The sequence below is a fragment of the Pomacea canaliculata genome, linkage group LG8 (assembly GCF_003073045.1).
Source record: "Pomacea canaliculata isolate SZHN2017 linkage group LG8, ASM307304v1, whole genome shotgun sequence".
Lineage (NCBI taxonomy): Eukaryota > Metazoa > Mollusca > Gastropoda > Architaenioglossa > Ampullariidae > Pomacea > Pomacea canaliculata.
This window is the reverse complement of record NC_037597.1, coordinates 1523040-1541076: the sequence shown is the minus strand read 5'-3', so window position 1 is coordinate 1541076 and position 18037 is coordinate 1523040. Positions and strand designations below refer to the sequence as shown.

At 40.6% G+C, this 18037-nt stretch overlaps 1 protein-coding gene across 1 annotated transcript in view; it reads right to left on the bottom strand.

Annotated features, from left to right (window-relative positions):
• Window positions 1-13370, bottom strand: part of LOC112570276 (centrosomal protein of 170 kDa protein B-like) — a 40130-nt gene extending 26760 nt beyond the window's left edge. Inside the window, 6 exon segments of the mRNA XM_025248656.1 lie at window positions 1955-2008; window positions 2820-3007; window positions 3450-3528; window positions 4795-4884; window positions 11310-11435; window positions 12683-13370. Of these exon segments, the coding sequence (XP_025104441.1) occupies window positions 1955-2008; window positions 2820-3007; window positions 3450-3528; window positions 4795-4884; window positions 11310-11435; window positions 12683-12811 (666 nt within the window). The 5' untranslated portion in view covers window positions 12812-13370.
• Between the last annotated feature and the right edge of the window lie 4667 nt (window positions 13371-18037).

Genomic DNA, 18037 nt, shown 5'->3' with positions numbered 1-18037 from the left:
AGATGTGACATATATATGACATGAAACTCAGAGTATAAATATTAACACAGAAATAATGAAGGCTTAGTTGCTACATTTATCTAAAAGAAACATATATCTTAAGAAAGTAAAACACTTATTATAATTTTAATAATACTTAAAAATGAAATTAATGTAAGATCTCTTTTTATATCATGTATATATATAAACTATTGCTAGTACGAGCACTGTTTTGAATTGCCCCTGAGAATCAATAAAGTTGCATTGATATTAAAAAAATTACAATATTTTACACAGGTCCAAGTGTTGCACTGCATTATACATGTACCATTATTATCAAGCATTTTACCTGAATGCCTTCAGAATTGGTGAATTGGTATTTATTTACATGCTTCATGAAAAGCTAATGATATTGCAAACCATGTATGCCTTCTTCACTCTGTGGTTTTGGGGTTCATAATGCTACATACTCATTTAAAAAAATAACAATGAAAGTTACCTTGACCTAAACTGACACACCAAAAGAAATAAATATAAAAGACATTGATTTTAACTCCAGCACTTTATAGACATCAAATAGAACTGTTAAAAACAGAATAAAAATAAAATCTCCATGAAAAGTTGGGATGAGAAGTAAATCCTTGCACATAACATTCAGGTGGATATTTTATGAATACAATTTGATTCAAACACAAAATAAAATTGATGAGAGGTTAATGTTGTCATTAGTCTGGTATAAAAATTGTTGTGTTACTGTATTTTAAGCATGCTTTACTGAACTTTTCAGTGTGTAAAAGGACTAGTGTAAACACCTCAGAAAGACAGCCAGTGCAAGAGCTGGAAGCACATGTTATGTGTTGCCATGGCAGCTATCCTATATAAGCAACATCAAGGAAACAGGTTTTAGCTTGTCCAAGCATCATGTCTTAATGTTTATGTTTGAAGGTTTGTATCCCAGAAACCTACAGGAGTCATTTACTCAGATTGTGGGACTGTTTCATTGCACTCAGGTTAGCAATTTAATAGAGCAGAATGAGGTACATGTATTTAATTCTCTAGGAGAACCTGCTTCACAGCTTTGTCATGCAATACTTGTCTATAATTTTTCGTCAAAACTTAAATCTGATGATGCTTGAACTTCAATTTAATTTGATGATCCTCTCTGATTCATAATTTCTGTTTTCTAATTACAAGAGCAGCTAACTTTTGTGAACCTTGCATACATGGTACAGACACAAGACGGTAATAAGCAGCTGCCTGTGCTGTATTGTAAGAAGAGTTTCCCACTAGGTGAGGAGACACCATGCCTAGGATCATGTTCATGCATTATTACATGTCTGCTTCACATCTTAACAAAACTGCTTTGCCAGTATATTTAAATATGGACTAAACCTTAAGAGCTACTCAAAGAAGGGGGTTCTGATAATAATAATATGCCAAGCACAGCTTCTTAAAGACATCATTTTATACTGTATCTTTGATTGGTGGCAGACACTACTATATACAGGTAGCTAGCTGATAAAATCATGGGCATGCTTCCTTCTACAAGAAAATATACTAGATGAAGTGCTTTTTCTTTTGCTTTCTCCATGCTTAATCAAACCATTTTTCTCTTGCAACAGTGCTTTTACTCACATACACCCTTCTACCCAACATACACACACATATATATATACACACAAGGAAATAGAGTTGATTTGTTGATTATACAAACTGATTGCAGACATCTCAGACAGAAACTCTGTTCTCTAAAATAGAGAGAAAGAAAAGAATAAAATAAATAGGAAAGAAAAAAAACAATTCTGTAAGATGGATACACAACCTCTTTGAGCAATGTCATCAGAGCTCTTTTCTTCTTTATCATAATACTAATTAACTTTTCTCCAGAAGTGCATGAGACAAGGCCACCATTCACAAAACACCAAGAACAATCCAAGAGGAAGAGGATGATTATTAATATGACCACAATACCTACCAGTGTTGGGTACCATATACGGCTGGTACCAGGGTAGTATCCACAGTATTGCAGCTTTCCGTGGTAAAAACAATGCATGCCACTTTAAACATCAACTGGCACATCAAGATAAACACTAGCATTCTCATGATAGACATAAAAGCATATAGCAAACACTTTCGTTGTTTGGAGAGCATGCACCACTGCCCATAAGGTGCTATATTCTGACATTTCCCCCAACTTCAATTTGAAGCTAATTAGTTCCCAACTAGAACATTTACTGTACTCAAATTTTGTTTTAATAAATCTTTCCCAAAGCTACATTTCTGAACAGATCTCTTCTGAATTATACTTAAAAATTTGTGAAAACATGCAAAGCCAGATCAGTTTTACATAGCATGGCCAACTACTAAACGCTTTAAGACTGATAAAATTTTGGCTAAGCAGTTTCATGCAAAATATGACTTTAAAGACAAGCAGCTTGACATGCATGCCAGCACACTCACTTGCAAGGATTGTGCTATGTTGTCAAAGAAGATGTTAATCTTATTTTTTTAAATGGCTTCTCTGATTTTTTTCACTCTTTAGAAATGCCTTCTATCTGACGAAGTACATGAATAACTCCATATAAAATCACTAAAACAGTTACAAAGCTAATTACATGCAGTTGTTTGTTGTTTTTTATTGTGAATTCTTGTAAGTGGTAAGGGCATAGAAATGACAGCCAAAAAACTGAAACAAATGACAATATGATGACAAGAGTTTGTTTTTAAATAAAATGATGCTCTGTTAGATGCTCACTAAAGCAAAACCAATTGACTCAAGAGATCTTTCTGTGCACATCTGGCAGGTGAAAGAATGACTGTAGTAGGAGAATGAGTCTCACCTGGCATTCTGCCATCTGACTGGTGTGCCAATTGACCCAAGCTGGTACTTCCGTCCCCTCTACCTCCATCTCCACAGAAGACACTGCCTTTGACGGCAAGGGTGGAGGTGGATGAAGGGGTAGTGGAGGGGGTGAAGGTGATCCCTCACTCTGCTTGTCTCCCTGCTCGATGTGGTACACCTTAGCATGTGAATACAGTCAAGGACAAGTAAAGCATGTCTAGAAATCACCTGAAATGAGCAACTTAGTTCTGAGAACAATACAGATGGACCTTTTGATATTTCAGGACCTCAAATGTAATGGTGGTGTTTATCTTTGGCTTTTCTAAAGTCTGTTGTTTCTAAAAAGAAAAGAAAGGAAAATGGCTTAAAAATAGTGAAATTCTGAATTCTTTCTGCCAAATAAATTTGTGTTACAAAGCATAACAGCTTTCAAAAACTATCTCACAACTACATTTTAGACATGATTATAACTTAGACATGATTATAACTTGTCTGAAACCCAAAGTTTGAGCAGAAGATTCAGAACAGCAGAATTTATCATTAAGTCTAACTTGCCAATATTCTTGCCTTTTTTTTTTTTAAGCATTTAGAGAAGGTGTCAAAACTTCACACAAATTTCAAAGGATATCGTAGCCCAGACGAATGGAATCCATGTGATTAAGGGTTACGTACTCCTGCTCTGGTATGCGGCTCTCATTGATGTAGGTCTGAAAACGTTAAATATTTAGCAGTTTGCCTTAGTCTTAAGCAGGAAGCTCCCCACCAACAGCAGATCCAAACTACTATAGATAATATAAACTATTCATTACCAAGTAGAGTAAGGGCTATATAGCATATGTTGTAGCAAACAGTGTAAGGTGTTTCCAAAGCACACTCAAAGTTAATGGGGCTAGGTGACTGTGACATGCTTGCCTGTGGAAGATTAGCACCCAACCTTAGCTTAGTGGGTGTGTCTTTAAAGGCCAAACAGACAGGTAAGCTGAGGGACAAACCCAATGTAGCTGAACACATGTTTGGTGAATAAAGTAATGAATAATTCCCCATGTGACCAATGACAATTTTTAATGATAATAGTAATTTATCATTGTTTCCTCAGTCTCTCTGTGTCTACATATAATTTTAAGAAAGCAATACACTGAGACATACTGAAGTACAATGCTATAAACAGTGCTATAAACTATGTCCCCAATAATAGAGTTCATGTGGCTTAAATATTTTTTGGAAACAAAATACAAAAAAGTTGACTGGATCCCACAAATACAGTGTCTAAAAACAAAGAAATAGATTATCTTTGTCATCCACTCATTATTACAAGTGCAGCATTTATCAGCTGATTGCAACTTCATACCCTAAACTTGTAGGTGGTAGCTAGAGGAGATAAGCATTACCTAATGAAGGCACAGCGAGTCAATGTCAGTCCTTGCATATGCCCTCTTTTCAATATTGGAATAGGTTTACACCTATAATGCCTTCACTAAAACCATATCAACACTGCTCCATATTTGTTACAACTAATTCATCATACACTGATATAATGTGATATTCAAGGTCCTCTGTCCATCAAGTTTCTGAATGCCTGGCTTTGATAGACTTCTGACATTATTTTGATGGCAGCCACAGCCTATCTTTGCTTGCACTAACCTTTACATTCAAACTAATCCAAATCTATATAAACATATAAATTCTTGCCTTAATTTCAATTCATTCTATATGTTAACGTTATATGCAATTTCAGTTGATGGTGTTAACATTTAATAATGGCGATTATGATGAATGCTTATTTAGCAAGCATGCAACCAGGCTCTCTGCACTTCACATTACTAAGCTAGGCATGAATAATAGACACAGATAGGGGAAAGTTTGTTTAAACAAAATACTCTCAATCCTTCTCTCTTCACACACACACAAATAACAATACTTTTTTTAAAGTTCCTGGTCTTCAAAATGAATACTAATGCATGTACATCACTTACTCCGTTGGTAGTACTCAAGTCTTTGACTTTAAAACGGTTGAGATAAAGGTCAAACGTTATGACAGCATGTCGTTTGTCAACGGTACCAGACTGAAACAGAAAAATTAACTACTTTGAAAGCACTGCACACAGTTCACCCTTCCAATAATGTTCTGTGGAAAAACTACTTTAGAACATTTCTTTACACTTTAAATTCCTGAAAAAATGGACATCAAACCTCAAAACAGTAAGGTGGCTAAAGGTGCTGCAGAGCTGCACCTATGCACTCAAGCAGGTGCAAAAGCATATGTGGATTCTGCTACTCTGTCTGTACATTCAAACTCATTTAGAGCTATTTTAAACATCAAAATATTACTTTATTGCATAAATTTTAAAGTTTATAGTGAGGAATTAATTTTTCTTCCTTTCACATATGTTGATATCTATTACTATTGTGTTGATAAGTACATGAGTAATTTCAAAATCATAAGTATTGGCTAAACTTATGTTTGTTATTGGATAAATTATGTACCAGACAACAAATGGCAGCAAGATTCTAAAAATAGATCATACTTTTATTTGCTGGTGGTGTATATATTTGTCAACAACATGAAATAACAATTTCACTTTAATCATATATGCATTTTTGTCGCAATGCATTAGTCGACAAGGATGAAGAAACAATTAAGCAGAAACTTCTGGCTGTCCTGTCCCGTGACACAACTCAATCGTTCTCTTAACTTAGTCCTTTCCGCCCACATAAGAGACACACACTATTAATACAATCGCTGCCTTAAAAATACCCCTGGCAGTTCCGCGACGACCTGTCATAAAAGATCTTATTCCCTCCCTTTCACCAGGAAGAAAACCCCTTCTACATATCACGCGAATAATGCTAGCATTACAACAAACGGAAACGCAGACTGTTTGTGTCTGTTACTAGTGACGATTATATAATGAAACAAACCGTGGATACGATACCGAGAAAACGCTCGAAAGGAAGGCGAGGGCGAAAGGCGAGAGGAGACGTGGAGCTGGGCTGCTGGGTGGTGGGCACTGCTGTACGCGGCAACAGCGGCAGGCTCTGTGACTGCCGATCTGTACTAGCGTGTTCGAAGGTTTCATGCCAGAATATCCCAATGTCACAAAAACACTGCTCCCCAGCCAGTCTGGGGAGTGAACGCTGACGCGTCTGCAGCTGTGCGATTGCAAGTTAGAATGGCCGGAGAAAACCAAGTGCCAACTGCTGGTGCTCTTGGCTGGCCTCCAGCTCTGAATGGAACATGACTGCCTAAAGCAAATTAAGATAGGTTCGTGCAGCGCATGACTTCTATCTATGTTGGAGACAATGCTAATAAATTCTTGGCGTTCCTCATTAATTTTAAAATATCCAACATGAACCCATCGATAATGTAAATGATGAGCTATACATGTGCAGAGAGCAGAGAGCAGAGAGGGCAGTTCGCACACAGTTGCGTGGATGTACACGGTATACATACATAACGATTAAGTTGTTTTTTTTTTCGGGCAGAATTTTCCACCGCCGACTCTCGCACGCGAATATTGATTGCATAACCCTTTTTAGACTGTTCCATTATACAGCATTTTAAAAATAACTTTTCTCGAAAAATGTGGAACAACAACAACAACAACAACAACAACAACAAATGCTTGTTGGTTTGGCGCTCTTGTCCACTACAGAGCTGTCGGCCAAAGCGTTCGAGAGCGTGCGTGTCCCGTAAACCCCGTAAAGTCAGGAACCTGTTCAACAGCTACGCGATAGGCAACAGAAATAGGCCGCGAGAAATGACAACAAATATGCCAGAATACTATCTGCAGACAAGAATTAAAATGGAATCAGAACAATTTCGAATGCCACAGTAAGTAGCGGTCACTAACGTCAGTTTAATTTTTCGATGGAACCCGTTGACAAAATACTCCGTGACCTATGCCACACCTGATTTGCACCTGTCACGTGTTACAGGTAGCACAAGATCGATAGCCGTGCTCACCGTCGTACTAAGGACTTGCTGTACTGTAAGTAAAAGGAACCTTACATGAAGTCCTTTGATCTGCGATACTACGAGGCAAGCCAGCCCACTACCTGCCCACATAGGCGCGGCGGTTGAAAAGGATAGTAGATAATATCCGCACTGCGTACATGGGTCTCCCTGCTGTCAGTGCCGCCAAACAACTACCGGCACTAAACAACAGGTCTGCGCAGCATGATCAACAATGACTTATGATGACTCCGACCTTCTTGGCTAACAACATCGAGATTTCAGACTTACTGACCCAAGGAAAGACTCCACTACAGCTACACTGGCAGTGCAGAACTGATATCACTAAAGCGTCTTATGGTTAGTCTCAAACGGTTACAAAGACCTACAATGTCATGTACAATTCATGTGTGTGTGTGTGTGCGCGCGCGCCTTGTATTCATCTATTTGTACTGTTGCCGTTCTTGCATGTCGTGGATAAACTGTGATGGTTCAGGTGTGATTCAGATGAACTATCATGTCTTTGCTGCCATGTTTCTCTGTTCTGCTTGTAACAGCAGATGGCCAGCAGGCATCAAGAAAAACACTGCTGACCGGCTCTTTGTCTGAAAGCGAATCGTGGCAGACAGGATGCCGGTTAGTCGACATGCCTGGACAGGTCTGCCAAGAATGAAGGCGCGGTGCACGAGACTTAGCGCCGAGAACCAGTAAATATCTTGGCAGAGTGTACTTCACGCGATACACCCTCTGTCGGAATAAGGTCTGGTGAAGCGTCTCTTCATCCCAACCCCTATCTCATAACTTCTCTAAAAAAACATCTAGATGTCAGCTACCCATCAGAATCGTGTATTATAGTTATTAGTTATTAGCGTGTATTATAGTTATTAGCATGACACTACTCTACAGTAATAGCCACTGCTACAACCGTTTACGTTTATGTCTAGTGTGTGAGCGGATTCTAATTGTCGGATTTCAACCTTTTTTGTACCTGTATGATACTGTCAGATATCAGCTTGTTGCCTAGTGTGCAAAAGCTAACAGTTTTCCCCGCACACCAAATGCAGGCACATTCCAAATAAAGTATGCCGATTGACAGACTGGTCAATTATACTTTTCATTACATTTAAATCAGATGTGTTGTCCTTTTGTTGCAATCAGTCGCTTTATCGATGATCGTGCCAGCATATGTAGATGTGAGCGTGTGATGTGTGACTCACTCAAACAATGTTCTTCCTTTGCAAGCTTTGTACACATGCATACATCAATTACTGTTCAAATTGCAAATGAATTCGAAGCCTGAAATGCCGCGATAGTCAAGGTGCTGGTATCAAACGTGAAAATCCTGTCAGCAAATATTCAGACGAAGAATTAAATGCTGACGGCCCCTAAGCCCAAAGATAAGCAATACCGAAAGCCGACTTACCTGGTACTAATAGCTGCTCCTGTCGATGCGGTCTTGATCCACAAACACCTCTTCCATTAAAACAAATGAATGGTACACAAACGTCGACATCTTTTTCTTCTACAATCTTTCTACATCAGACACCACTAACTAAAACCACAACCAGGATGACAAGCAACAAGGCAGCCTTTCATGTCTATTGCTCTGCTAATGAGAACAAACATGGAGTTCTGTGCCGTGGGTGAACACAGAGCACAAACCTTAGAATGGCCTACAGATCCAACACGATCTCAGCATGACCCATTGACATAAACACACTGTGAGTGTAGTCTGTTGACACAACACGATCTGAATGTCCCTCACCTGCACGACTGCTGTAGAAAGGGCGGTACGTCTGTGGGTCTTTGTTTGCGTATCTAGCTCGTTTGTGTAAACCTGCTTTCAGACACCAGTAGGGAGAACCACCATCATCAATGCTATAGCACATCTAACACGATGTGCATTCAATCTCACAGGACAGCTATTTCAATGTTCAACACGTACAGACATATAAATATATATACAGATAAGTAACTAGTGTGTTGAAAATAAAAGATTGTGGTAAGATACCTTTGCTGGATTTTATTCTATGGCTAATTGGAAACCATTGATCATCAGAAAGTCTGTCAGTAATGTCTGTTTCATTAACTACCAGACTTGATTTATACTAGTAAACACAAAAGGATGAGAGTAAAATCGACTGGATTTTAAATGAAGGAATAGACCGTCTCGCTTGTTTTAGCTAGTAGGTCATTGAAAAAAAAAAAAAACTTGTTTACGGCGGGTGCGAAGCAGCAGGGGAGAGCACTCAAAACTCTGTCAGCTCACACGATATTAACATCAGTTGTCTGCTCATAAATTACACAAAATGAGATATTTATATTGATATGTATTTACTCAAAAAACACAAGGTAATATGTCAATACAAAAATTAGGGATACAAAAACGATACAGATATCAAAGATACGCTACAAACAAAAATGTCAATATTTATTTACCATTTGCCAGTTCCCTTTTGGCATTCCAGTAGTGTTAGTACTTGACACCTGACTTGTGTATATTCAACTTAAGTCTAAACTAAGTAAACCTCACTAGCTAATTCCAATCCTGGATCATAATTAATACACAAGGACAAGCTCTAGCTATAGCGCATATAAACTAAAAGAACAGAGGGTTCTCTTTCCAAATCTAAAACATGAGACACTATTAAAAAAATGGATATCACTGCGACAGACATATACAAAGAACACAAGGGCTGATAAGTAAAACATTTCAATTGATGTATTATTAGGCAAAGATGTGGATCACAGAATAATTTTCATTCCCAAAGAAAAGATGTAAAAGGGACACAACTCTTCTGTTCTTACAGTATTACACATAATTAACGGTCTTCCTGGCTAGCTGACTACGGTGTTCTACACATTGCATGCAGATTTAGTAATAACTACTTTCACAAAAATAAGGGAACTGGACCATCTATATATTACAATGATAAAATGTATATATATATAGCCAGCATAGCCAATCACACCCTTTACCTCACTAAATGCTGCCTGTTACTAATAGTTACCGCGCACCAGGGTCTGTTCTCAGACTGCCACCCTGTTTTCAGTAAGACGCATACAATGCATGCAAACTCTTAAAAATAACCTTGACAACATTTTACGTGGAACTGCAGATATTGTTTCATCACTTGATACAATCAGCAAGGTGTATGATGTAACTGAATGTGAACATTGTAGTGTTTTCAAAAACATCAAAGACAGGTAATGAAATAGTGATTCTGAGTTGGATAATTATTTTTGCGAGGATAGCAGCATTACTAACAGTATTACATGTCGTGATATTTTCTCCCATTTAGTCTGTGGTCAACTACACCCATACTCAATAACTGTTAATTCAGTCATTAGATGTATTAGCTTTTGGTTAAAACTCATTAGGCTAATCAATGAGAGACTGCCTCATAAAGTGTTTAAAATGTTATGATTTAGATTAGGGGTGCCCAACCTACGACCCGTGGGCCACATCCATTTTAACCAGACACAACATAATTTCATTTTTAACGTCATGATTCTGGCAAAACCACCATGTTCTGGCCCTAAAGATTACATGTTCCGGCCCTAAGGATTACATGTCCAGTGCAGCCCTTGGGTAAGAAAGGGTTGGGCAACACTAATTTAGATGGTAGGGGTAAGGTAAAGTGAACCAAGTATCCAACATTAAAGTGAATTTGGTTTTGTTCGGTTGAACCGAGATGTTGAAAATGTACATAATTTTTCTGAGAAACTGAAAAAAAAATTGTGTTCAGGTGGCAGGATTGAAATAATCATATTTTCTTTTTCTTTTATTGTAAATATGAGATTTTCCATTATGTTTCCTGATCATTTTTATTGTAGTGTTGTTATTTTTTATTGTGATATTGTTTTATGGCCTTTCGCAGGGCAATAGTTCTAGAAAAAACGGATCAATCTCCCTCACTCACACAGATAATTCCCTTTGAGCATGAGACTGCCGGTGTAAGTGGATAAAATTCATGTAAACCATGTCGGCACCTCTAGGCACGAGGAATGCATTCATGTCGATGTCCTGGCCAGTGGACTAATTATCTATCCTGAGAGGTCCATTAGGCTGGCAGCTTGCAGACAGATCGTTCCACAGTGGAATCTACATACTGTTTCATGCTTTTAAGAGAGCACAAGGCCAGGTTCACTCACGGCAATCTCGCGTGCACGTGCGTGTGCGTGTGAGTGTGCGTGTGCGTGTGCGCGTGCGCGTGCGCGTTTTTATGCAATTTTTTACGTTCACTACTTCTACCGTACAAAACCAAATGCCTTCCTAATAATTTATTCGTATTGGTACTGGACCCTCCGAGATGATCACTCAACGCTGCACTAAATAACCTTCGCGAAGTACTTTCATCGGATATTCGTCAAATCTTTTGCGGTGTAACATCAGTCAAGCAGAACACACGGTTCGCTTTGTGCTGCAAATGAAACGGATAGCCGAGTGGTTAGAGTGACTAAACGATGAGACACCTGAATGATACCGCACTCCAGGCGGCTTGCTTGCTTTATGCTGTAACGGTAAACACGAACCTGTATGATGATGTCACACTCCTCACGGCCCAGGAACAGCATGGTTTTCGGCAGACGGAACTTGCTACTGTGAGAGTCCACAAGGTACCAGTTCTCCCCGCCGACATGGGCTCTGTCTTCGGGCTCCTGCAGCAAATAGATACACCACACAAAACTTTAACTGAATGCCATTTAACCCCTCTCCTACTCACCCCGTCACAATCACAACATCAACGTCACACAAAGCAAGATGTCCCATAGACCTATGAAGTATACCACAGATCTTTCTCTGCTGGATTTCTGCTGTAAATAAAAAGTGAAATGGGAAGGTGGGAAGTGGAGGCCGGACAGCAAATGAAGGACAACACAAGACACTGAAAAAACAAAATCCTATTCAAGCCATGAATATCAAGCGATGACTACAGCAGCTTGATCAACTATTTATGCATGTCTTTTTTTTTATTTTTTTTGATGTTTTTAACACTAAATAATCTTCTATTATGCTTCGTGTAAAAATGTAAGATTTTTTTTCCGGTTCACTGCGGTCCTTGACGTAAGGTAGGTAAGTAAGTCAAGAGGTTTGTGTGTACGATGGGTTCGGGCATTTGCTTCAATTAAGCATAAAGAAAAAGACGGACACAGAGAGAGGCAGAACAGTGATTCTTTGTCCATCTTTCCCGAAATAGGTAGGAATTAGACCTGTAGAGTAAGGTCTGAGTAAAAGCCTAGTTAGTAAAATGTACTCCAAGCTGCAAGCACCCGTACTGACATTCGCTCGGTATCCTGGTTAGGTCGCTGGACTGTGAAGCAGATATTTGGTTAGAAAACACTTCTGTTTCTTACCCCGCTCTGGTCGTCAGTAGTCAATAACAGTCCCGCCCCTTTCCTACAATCAATCTTTACTGCTAGTCAGGGAAATGCGGCCTCGGAAATTCATAAAATGATATTTGTACAAATCTGCCTAAAGGCTTTTGATATAAATCATTACTACATCTAGAAGCACAAGGTTCTCAAAGCAGAAAGTTATGTAGTTCCAATAGTTTATACTGTGTATCGTCGTAAAGTTAATACAATCTAAGTTTTCCATTTAAAAAATGTTGCAAGTATTTTCATGCAACTCTGTCTTGTATTCGACAAGTCTAGGAAAGACGCAATGTAAACTTCAACGAATCAGTTGAGATATTTCGACACAAACGTTTATTGGATTTTTTAAAGCAGAGACAAAATAACACAATATACGGCATATATGTATATAAATCATTTATAAGTAATTAAGCTGTAGGTAATTGCAGTGAAGTACAAGTAGCGCAAGACAGATGATCTGAGGTAAGAACAGTCAAACAACATGAGACGTGATTAGAGACAAACACTATGGTTGCAGTGTGACACCCTACCTTGTCCAGCAATGCATGCTCAGCATGTTCAGGTTCTGGTACCAGAGGTACTGGACTCTTGGGTGTCATTCCGTACTTGACATGTAGCTTGTCTAACAGGCTCTGGGCCTTAAGGCGAGCCTTATCCATAGCACCAGCTCATCTTCATGTCACACCCACAATAAGTCGTCTTGTGATGGCCTCATACACTGACGGGTACACTATGTACTCTCACGCACAACCGTCGGCACCTAACAGTGCACAAGACGCGCTTCATGCTTGAATGCACCTGCGGTATAAATCCGTGTCTGTGGAACCAGGCTGCGCTTTGAGCAGTAAACGATCTGTTTTGTGTGTGTATCCGAGTCCAGTCCGTGCTACAACTTCCACCACTCCCAGGTGCAATGCTCACTGATATGCGCTGCACTTCCTGCTCGATTTTCAAGCTTCTACTATCGGTGTCAAAGGCCGGAAGACTACTGTGCGGCGATACTGCACCTTGACAAAACGTCCTTTTAACATATAATTAAACATTGATGAACTCGCAGAAGGCGCTGTTTTAAATCACACACCACCACCCACTACCTCAACTATCACGATCAAATACACTTGTGTTAAAACCTCTCTAAACATCTAAGCTACTGATTTCATCTTTCTCACTTTCTCTTTTCCCATCCCTTTTCGTCGCTCATTGTCGCACGCATGCGCACACACGATAAGACACCGACAAAAGCTTAGAGAGCGAAAGAGAACACCTATTCGTAGTTAACAAATCAGATGAGAGCTGTGCAACAAACTGAACTGTCCATACTTTTGCACACACCGATGCACCTGGCAGATGACATAAACGAGCGCATTCACAGACACCTGACGACGTTGCTCGTCAAAGCTCACAAAGAACAGGTTGTTGTGGTGGTAAACACCTCTTACATGTAAACCTCCATGCGACAAGCTGTGTTGAGGCGTGACGCGTATTTCACGATGAGCACAAGATTAACACTTTAAGTGTTAATAACAGACTGAAGCAGCCAGTGCATAGCCAGACATGCCATTCCTGCCATAAATCTGCCTATTTCAGCTCCCACTGATGACAGAGTACAAGAGACTCTGTCAAGAAATCACAGAGACCTGCAGGTACGACAGTGATAACTACAGGTGAGGGGATGACTGAGGAGCAGCGCATGTTCCCTCGTGCATGTTGATAGTGGCCACTAGCGACTGTCCACACAGAGGAATTGCACAGCCGTTGCCTGTCGTCGCCACACGTAACAGCGGTGACCACTGTATCCTGCAATTCAAGGTTTGCCTACTTAGAGAAGATAGAACAAAACGTCTTTATAGTCAACAGCAACGCTTGCGAGCTCAGATTTGTTTCCGACGCACCTCCTTCTCCAGGGTGTGCAGGAAGCCCGTTCACGTTTCTGTGACCCACCTGTTTTCGTTTTTATTCCCTCCCGCGTTTTCAGCCGCCATGAAAGATTTACAGCGAAACAAGAGACTTTTGTGCCACTGAGAGACGTTGCGAAAATGAATTCCTTCAAGGGCCAAAGGCAACCAGTGTGATAAGGCACCGACTTTCGTCGCCCGAATCTGTCTGTGGCATCAGGCCTGGAGTTCATAAGGTCAGCTAAGTACTTCTCATTTCCACTGAGAGTGTGTCACTTCGTCTGGAACGTGCTCGTAGGAACCATCTCAAAAGAACATCCTTCACTAGCCACTGGCCCGTCGGGGGATGAAGTCGGACCACACACACCGCTGAGATATTAGCAGACTTCCCTCACATCCTGAACAAAAAACGGCAAATCTTTTCGGATAGAAGAAGGCCACACTCTTGAAGATGGCGATTCTCGCTAAAAAACATTTCTCTCTTCCATGCACAAGCGTAAGATGAGTGCACGGCAACCTGTTGCTGGAGAGAAACTGGGATGCACGTGTTCACGGCGTTCTCTCGGTACAGACTTCTTACACAAGTCGAACTCGGGCGGCGTCTGCCAGCTGGCTTCTATGCTAAATATAAATGTGAATTTCGTCTTTCCACAGTAATGGCTTACAAGAGACGCCGCCGCTAGACAAACCATCCGTTCCACGAAAACACAGAGACGAGCGCGGGGTGGAGGGAGTAGCGGAGACCGTGTTGGAGGTAGGAATGAAACAGAGCACTACCTCCACCTGTCATATGACAACGCAGACTGACAATTTAACTGTTGTCTGTGTGTGGGTGACAAGGTGAGCGTAACAGCCTACCTGAAATAAGACACACCAATAACTATCTCAAACATATACTGGTGTTGACCGTCTCCTTCAGCCATGAGTAGACCACGTCACGCAAGCTTCCTTACATGAGAAACGAACCTTTTCGTGGTCATCGCAGACTAGTGTGGTGTGTCGACATGTGTTTAACGGGCGCACATAAGTAATTTTCGGCATCCATTCAGCTTGAGCAAAAGGATATACTAACTGTGTCTTGATAAAGTCACACTGAATATGGTCACTCTGTACTTAATGCAACTCAGTAAAAGAGAAAGCTGTCTTGTTTCATTCGGCCCTTCTTAACACAAGACGCTGTGAACTGAAAAAAATGGAAAATCATGTATGAAAGGAGGAGTGGTGTGGTGTGTGTTTGCCTGCGTGAGACAAGGAACAGTCTACCTCAATACCAGACATAAAGACGTGGGCAAGAAACAATGAAAAGACAAATGTGACTGATGTCAGGGAGGTAACTACGGCCATGGACGTGTATTATTCGTGCTACGGCTGTCACGACTTGCTACAGTCCTGTGGATGACTACCGATGTGTAGCCCATCAATCAAGGTACTGCCATGGCCAAGCTCTCTCAAACACGTCCATCACTATAAAGGCCTGTAGCTAGTTCATACCCATCCCGACGTGTTACTTCCACATACATCTTACTCCAGCAGCCATTTCTAAAGAGCTAGTCGACATCGGTGTCTCCACGAGCGCAAAAGCACGAAGAGGAGCCATCCTTTGGGTCAGCACCCCTACCCCTTCATCCCACCTGTGTGTGGTATATATGAATGACGCGCGAGATGAACAACAATGGAAACAAGGACATAGGATCAAGACTTCTAAAGGTGGCTGAAAATATTTATCAGAATATAAGCATTTCTTCTTTAAAAAAAAATTGACTCAGACCATTACAATCTGAAACTCTAGAAATCTTCAATAGTTGGGGTGGAACAAAAAGCCTATTCAACGTCTGACCTACGTCAGCTCACAGTGCTCGTCACGTGAATCAATCAACTCTATACATCACACCTGTCAATCTTCCACATTACACTCCTAGCCACTAAGCTCCACTCCCCCCTTTTCAAATTTCTCGTTTGGATCTGTCACCAGCTGGCAGGTGTACATGTCTTTGAATTATTCAGACCGTCGGTTAGGTGCACCCTTGCTTACTGTAAGATGACCACTGATGTCTTCCATGATTGATGTGTTTTGCCTACATGACTAGGTAAGGGTTTTCAGTAGGTGATAGGTATTTTTGTTATCACCCCAAGCCATTCTCTCATATGTCTTACACATTATTGATCTCCAATCCAGTTTTCTCAACTGCCTTTATCCCTTTTATAACGTTGGGATTCACCTTCATGTACTCGGTAACTGCTCCGGTGGTGCTCTTTCTCTCCTTCCCTTCAAGGCCCTCCACTGATCACATAATCTATAACAAGGTTTGTGGCCCAGAGTCGTTATTCTTTTGCCTCCCTAGCACATCTTCGGCTGATGGGAGTAGCACCCCTCTGGTGTTTCCAGCCACGGTATCTTTATCATAGCCGATCATGGCGGCTAATCTGCATGCAGCCTGAAACTGGAAGATTTCTTCAACGTTTGGGTCTCGCAGCTTTTCCAAGTCAAAGCGAATTCGGGGGTTGTGTTTCGGTGTTTGGACTTCAGCTCCAGTTTCAGGCTTGTTAAAACAAGGTTGTGGTTGCTGCCTATGCCCGCGCCTGGATATGCCTTGGCTTTATTTTGGATTTGAAACGGCTCATCGCAATCATGTAATAGCAATATGTTTATTTATATAGCGATTTTCCCCGCCATTAAAGGTGGGCTCAAAGCGCTTTACTAAAAAGAAAAGCACACAAACATAATAATAGTGGATGCTGGTCTCAAAAACGATTACTGAAAAATAGCCGACTTCTAGCAATAAGATCATGGGTTAGTTTTACAGTCACTGAAAAATAGCCAAGATATGTTCAAGTATTTCCGGACTGAAATACTGGAGGCAACCACCAGCATGTTGGGGTAGTTATAGACTGTTAAAAAGCCTACGACTGTGGAGAGAGTGCTGTGGAGGCCAATGAGACACACCTGTCCGCTAGTTGATATTAAAACATGGCTAGCCTTGTGTGATACCTTTGCTATCCAAGTATTCCAGAGCATGCAGTACACAATCGAGCTGGTAGTGAATCGAAACATCTCGGTAAGAGCTCAGCTGCCATCCTCGACTCTTTGTAGAGTTGGAGTGCGATGTTTAGTTCCGTAGCGAACCCTAGAGCCTTAGGCCCTTGTCATTGATGTTCTTTAGACCGAATTTGCCAACCATTCCTTCCCATTGAATAGAAAATATGAATGGACAACCATGTATCCTCAAAGTAAAGCGATTAAAACCCCATTCAGTTTAAATTCTACTTAGTGACACGGGAGAAAAATGCTATACACAGGTTCTCCAGCCTGCTCCTCCATCAGGACAGTGAAGAAAAATTCAGCAGCGGGACGACGACCCAAAGACAGAATGCCGGGTAAGACCAGAAAGTCAGTTCTTGTTAGGTTAGTTCTTGTTCCATATGAAGTAAAGGCCGCTAAAACTCGTTTAGCTTCACTATGAACACAGTGGATACAAGACAACGATGATGTTAAAGTAGGTATTCCTGTGAGATGCTATGGAAAAGGCGCTCTATTGTCTGGACCCGATTTGTTCTTCGAAATATGTCCCAGGGTTATGTGTATTTGCTGCTGCACATGGCAGATGACCTTATCGCTCTCAACTTTTAATTTGAATTTTGATAATAAATCTGTTAACTTCAAGTTTTCGAATAATATCATACAAACTCTTAGCATACACACGTATCATAACAAGGGTCTTCTAAGTGTCTAGCACATATAATATTCTGAACTTGTTGACACAAAGATATGTTTATATACCGCATTATATATGGACTATAAACAACTGTAAGGATCAATCCATTAGACCGTTATATCGTGATTAAGTATACTTGCAATAAAGCGACTCTCTTGGGGCGTGGGAGGTGGGGAGGGGGGCAGCTTGGGTGAAAGTGTCAGCGTCTGTTGACTGACGATTGACCTGTGTAACCCTGACAGGAGCGGCAAGTCCGCAAGCTCTTACGACACCAAGC